Source organism: Eimeria maxima, genomic scaffold, assembly GCF_000499605.1.
Source record: "Eimeria maxima Weybridge genomic scaffold, Emw_scaff692, whole genome shotgun sequence".
In the NCBI taxonomy this organism is placed as follows: domain Eukaryota; phylum Apicomplexa; class Conoidasida; order Eucoccidiorida; family Eimeriidae; genus Eimeria; species Eimeria maxima.
The window spans coordinates 13,434-18,919 of NW_013563945.1; the positions used below are offsets into that span (position 1 = coordinate 13,434).

Sequence of the window (5,486 nt, forward strand, 5' to 3'; positions counted from 1 at the left end):
CAGCAGCAGCAGCAGCAACTAGTCCTGCTGCTGCTTCTTCCCGTTCGACTTTTTCCCCGGCTGCTGCTGCTGCTGCCCGCAGGTCGGTAGGTGCTCCTGCTGCAGCAGCAGCTGCTGCTGCTGCCCCTCTCCCCCCGTCGTCCCCCAACGTTCCTATTGTTGGCCGCGGCGACAGCAGCGGCAGCAGCAGCAGCAGAAGCAGCAACACGAGCAGCAACGGCAGCAGCAACAGCAGCAGCAACCCAGGGGATTCGGTTCGGCGGAGGGATACCGCCACCGCATCCGCTGCTGCTGCAGCAGGTTCTTCTTCTTCTGCTGCTGCTGCAGCAGCAGGTTCTGCTGCTGCTCCTGGTCAAAGACTATCGCAGGCTCGAATGTCTCCTTCAGTGGATTACCGCTGCGGCTCAGTGCAGCAGCAGCAGCAGCAGCAGCGACAGCAGCAGCAGCAGCAGCACCTAGTCACATCGAGGGCTGCAGCAGCAGCAGCAGCAGCAAGCTGCGACAGGAGGAGCCGTTATACTCCTGATGCTGCGGAGGACAAGTTGAGGGACGCTGCTGCTGCTGCTGCTGCTGCAGGGAGCCCTGTAGCACAATCTGCTCTGCAGCAGCAGCAGCAACAGCAGCAGCAGATGCAGCCGCGGCGCCGTTTCTTAAGGGATGACCGTAGCTGGCTGCAGCAGCGGGGGACTGTCTCCACCGCTTCTGCTGCAGCAGCTGCACCAGCAGCAGCAACAACACGAAGAACAGCAACAGCAGCAGCAGCAGCAGCAGAACCAGCATCTGGCAAAACGGCTGAGGATGCATGCGGCTCTGCTGCAGGTGAAGGTGAGCAGCACGCTGCTGATAGACCGCCAGCAGCAGCAGCAGCAGCACCAACAGCAGCAACAGCAGCAGCAAAGACCAGAGGAACACTGTCATCTGTTGCTGCTGCTGCTGCTGCAACAACAGAAGCTACAAGAACAACAACAGCAGCAGCAGCAGCAGCAACGAAGAGCAGCAGCAATTCATTGGGTGAGACTCGTAAGATGAAGCAAGAAATTGTTGCTCCTTTTGCTGCTGCTGCTGCTGCTACTCCTAAGCAGCTGCTGCTCCCCAAGATAACCATCTCCCTCCCTGGTGCAGCAGCAGCAGCAGCAGCAGCAGCAACGACACCGACAGCAGCAGCAGCAACAGCAGCAGCACCTGCAGTTCGTATAGAGGGAATACGCGAGCCTGACGGTGAGGCAAACCTGCAGGTGTTGCTTATTCTGCTGCTGCTGTTGCTGCTGCTGTTCCTGCTGCTGCTGCTGCTGCTCTTGTGTTATATATTGTGCATGTTTATGTCTGTTGCTGCTGTTCTGCTGCAGAGGGATCCGTGGGATCGTCGGATCGTGTCTTCAGCAGCAGCTGCTGCAGCAGCAGCAGCGGCTGCAGCAGCAACCGCAGCAGCAGAACCTATCAAAGCGGAGAAGACAGCAGCAGGAGTATTCTTTTCTATGAGGAGAGCCCTCGCTCTCCTTCAAGTCATGGGCTACAGCAGCAGCAGCAGCAACAGCAGCAGCCGCAGCAACAGCAGCAACAGCAGCAGCAGCAGCAGCAGCGAGCAGCACCCCACCGCTGCGGCCTGCTGCGTATCCCTGAGGCCCGATTGATGAGGACAGGATTAGCAGCAATATTGCCGCTGCTTGCCCCACACTTAGTACGTGCTGCAGATACACCTGAATCTGCTGCTGCTGCTGCTGCCGCTGCTGCTGCTCCTGAAGGGAGAGAGCAGCTGCAGCAGCTGATGCAGCAGCAGCTGCTCGACCTTCATCCTGCAATTCGCAATAGACAACTCATAAGGGCCATACTTGATGGTAAGCCACAGCAGCAGCAGCAGCAGCAACAGCAGCAACAGCAGCAGCTACAGGAGCAGCAGCAGCAGCAGCTACGAGCATTAGACTACTTTCCCTCCATCTGTTAATCAGCAGTGTATTACTTTGCATATATGTATTCATTATCCTTTTTTCTGCTGCTGCTGCTCTGTTTGCTGCTGCTGTTGCTGCTGCTGCTGCTGCTGCTGCAGGTCAAGTATCGTTACTATCCTTAGTACCTGTAGATGCGTCGCATCTAGAGCGTGATCTGCCGCTGCTGCAGCCGCTGCAGCAGCTGCTGCTGCGGCTGCTGAATGGTTATGTCTTTGATTGCTGCAGCGAATGCCATACAGCGCATGCAGCGTGTCTTCGTTCCCTTGATAGATCTCTTGCTCAATTATTAGGGGAATGGATACTTAGATGTGCTGCTGCTACAGCTAAACAGCAGCAGCAGCAGCAGCAGCAGCAGCAGAGACAGCAACAGGAGGGAATGCTGCAGCAGCAGAGAATGCTGCAGCAGCAGCCTGCTGGTGCTGCTCGGGGGACTCATCGTCTTTCTGCTAGCAATGGGTCTGCCCAAGGAACAGCAGACATTTCTGCTGCTGCTGCTGCAGCAACAGCAGAGGCAGCAGCCGCTGCTGCAGTGGCAGAACACTCAAAAGAAGAAGCTGCTGTTTCTGCTGCTTCTGCTGCTGCTGCTGCTGCTGCTGTACGGGAGGACTTCAAGAGACACTGGGGCAGCTACCAGAACGAGCGTCGCAGGGGCAGCTGCAGCAGCAGCAGCAGCACCATTATCGCCAGCAGCAGCAGCACCATTACCGCCAACAGTAGCAGCAGCAGCAGCAGCAACTGCAGCAACAGCAGACGAGGCTGCAGGAAGCTGCAGCTGGAGGCTGCGCATGTTAGTCCTGTAGATTGCGGTGTATTGTCTCCTGCAGCAGGAGACTTATTGCTGCCTGACAGCAGCACAGGTAATGTGGAGGCAGCAGCAACAGCAACACCTGCTGCTGCTGCTGCTGCTGCAGCAGCAGCAGTGCAGCAGGGGGACGCTGGGGAGGGAGACGTAGGAGAAGAGATAACTGCTGCTCCTTACATTGTGCGGCAGTTTGATTCCTTGAAGTCTCCCTTCCGTACACCTGCTGCTGCTGCACGTACACCTGCTGCTGCTGCTGCTGCTGCTGCTGCTGCTGCTGCTGAGCCACCTCCAAGTACACCTCAGAGCCCCACATCTCCCTGCAGCAAAAGGGCAAAAGTTAAGACGGATATGGGCAGCGACAGCGCAGGAGAAGAGGAATTTGCTGAGGAATTTGCTGAGGGACAAGAAGCAGCAGCAGCAGCAGCAGCAGCAGATGGAGCAGCAGCACGGACTGGGAGGCCTGCAGCAGCAAGGCCGATACGCCAGCAGGTTCAGCTGTACGCGCAGCAGATGCAGCAGCAAGAGCAGCAGCGGCGGCAGCAGCATGGAGTAGTAGATCCCCTGCGGAAGGAGCAGCAGCAGGGCATACAGCAGCAGCAACGGGATGAGTCAAGCAGCAGCAGCGGCAGCAGCGGCAGCAGCAGCAACCGATTCCCTAGTCTATACAGTTTGCCCTCCTCAGCAGACTGCGCAACAGCAGTGCAGCAGCGGGAGTTAGGGAGACAGTTTGTGCTGCAGATGGGGGCATTAGTCTTGGCTGTCAGCAGCAGCAGCAGCGGCAGCACCAGCAGCAGGAGCACCAGCAGCAGGAGCACCAGCAGCAGCAGCAGCAGCAAGGAGCCGCTGCTGCTGCCTCAGCTAGAGCCCCTTAGGATAGTAGCAGAAAAACTATGCCTCTATGATTTCTCCTGCTCAACTACAGCGTCGCAGCAGCAGCAGCAGCAGCAGCAAGCTGCTGCTGCAGGAACAGCAGCAGCAACAACTGATGGCAGCAGCAGCAGCAACACGAGCAACAGTCGCAGCAGCAATGCAGATATGCAACACGATAGGCGGAGCTGTCCAGCAGTTGCATGCAACAACAGCAGCAGCAAGCCTTCCCTGCAGCAGCAGCAGCAGCAGCAACTGCCGATGCAGAGGGGAAGACTTACCAGACGCAGCTCTGCAGCAGCCGACGGACCAAAGACATCAGCAGCAGCAGCAGCAACAGCAGCAGCGCCAACAGCGCCAGCAGCAGCAGCAGATGAGGATATTTGGATACGGCTGCTTTGCCGCTGCCCCGTGTCTCCTATGCAGCTGTCTTATAGTCGTTCTGCAAGAAGAGCTGCTGCTGCACCACCGCAGCAGCAGCAGCAAAAGCAGCAGCAGCAGCAGCAGCAGCGAGGTTTAGCAGCAGCTGCTGCGCTAACGATCCCCGAAGGTTCAGGCAAAAGACAGAGATCTTGCACCGCAAGCAGCAGGTATAGCAGCAACAACAACAGCAGCAGCAGCAACAGCAACAGCAGCAGCAGCAGCAGCAGCAGCATTGGCTTCACTACTACCACTAGGCGTCGTTCCTTTGGAGACCACAGCGTTGCTGCTATATCTATAAGAAATGCTTCTGCTGCTGCTGCTGCTGCAGCAGCAAACGAGAGCGGCAGCAGAGACCATTGGTGCGAATGCTTCCTTAATGTATCAATTAATTGTACAGCAGCAGAAGCAGCAGCAGCCGCTGCTGCTGCTATTGCTGCTGCCGATAGTGCTGCTGCTGCACCCAGACAGCAGTGTGTGGGAGAGAAAGAGGGACATGCAGCAGCAGATGATTCTGCTGCTGCTGCAGCAGATGCAGCAGCAGGAAGTACAGTAACATCTGCTGCTGCAACTGGAGGGAAGAGTGTAGCTGCTGCAGTAGCGGCAGCAGTTGCTGCTGTTGCATACACCAACACCAACAGCAACAGCAGCAGCAGAAGCAACAGCAGCAGCAGCAGCAACAGCAGCAGCAGCAGCAGGTATACGTATACACTGCGGGTATCTAATGAGCGTCCTGATACAGATCGTCTATATTGGGTAATACCTTCAATAGATATGCGACAGAGCAGCAGCAGCCGCAGCAGCAGCAACAGCAGCAGCAGCAGCAGCTGGAAGCTGCTGCTGCTGCATAAAAGTGTTTCTCTTGAGGACTCAATTGAAGAATTAATGAGAAAACAAAACTTTATTAAAGAATTAAAACATAAAATACATAATAATACACGCATGCAATAAATGCATGCATGCATGCATGCATGCATGCATGCATGCATCAGGTGCATGTATTCATGCAGTTGCAGGTGCATGCATGCATTAGTTGCATGCATGCTGTTGCATGCATGCATGCATCTAGTTGCATGCATATCAGTTGCATGCATGAATGAATGAATGAATGAATGAATGAATGAATGAATGAATGAATGAAGTTGCATGCATGCATGCATTAGTTGCATGCATGCATAAATGCATGCAGTTGCATGCGGTGTACTTACAGCTAACAATACAAACACTATTCTTGTTTGCTTGCATGCATGCACATTATATAATTGCTGCACATAAGGCAGCAAACCTTCTGCATCTGCTGCTGCTTCTGCTGCTGCTGCAGCAGCAACAGCAGCAGCAGCAGCAGCAGTCCGACACGATGATGGCAGCTATATTGCTGCAGTTGGCTTATAAGGCATAAATTATATAAGTATAATTAAATATTATATATATATATATATATATATATATAT

General features: G+C 55.0%; 1 protein-coding gene across 1 annotated transcript in view; it reads left to right on the top strand.

Annotated features, from left to right (window-relative positions):
* The window catches only part of EMWEY_00041100 (hypothetical protein, conserved), a gene marked incomplete at both ends in the record, with an annotated part of 5,184 nt that extends 298 nt beyond the window's left edge, over positions 1-4,886 (top strand). Inside the window, 4 exons of the mRNA XM_013478813.1 lie at positions 1-1,218; positions 1,347-1,835; positions 2,270-4,397; positions 4,805-4,886. The exon at positions 1-1,218 is cut by the window's left edge and continues 298 nt beyond it. Coding sequence (XP_013334267.1) covers positions 1-1,218; positions 1,347-1,835; positions 2,270-4,397; positions 4,805-4,886 — 3,917 coding nt within the window. The remainder of the gene's footprint in view (positions 1,219-1,346; positions 1,836-2,269; positions 4,398-4,804) is intronic.
* Between the last annotated feature and the right edge of the window lie 600 nt (positions 4,887-5,486).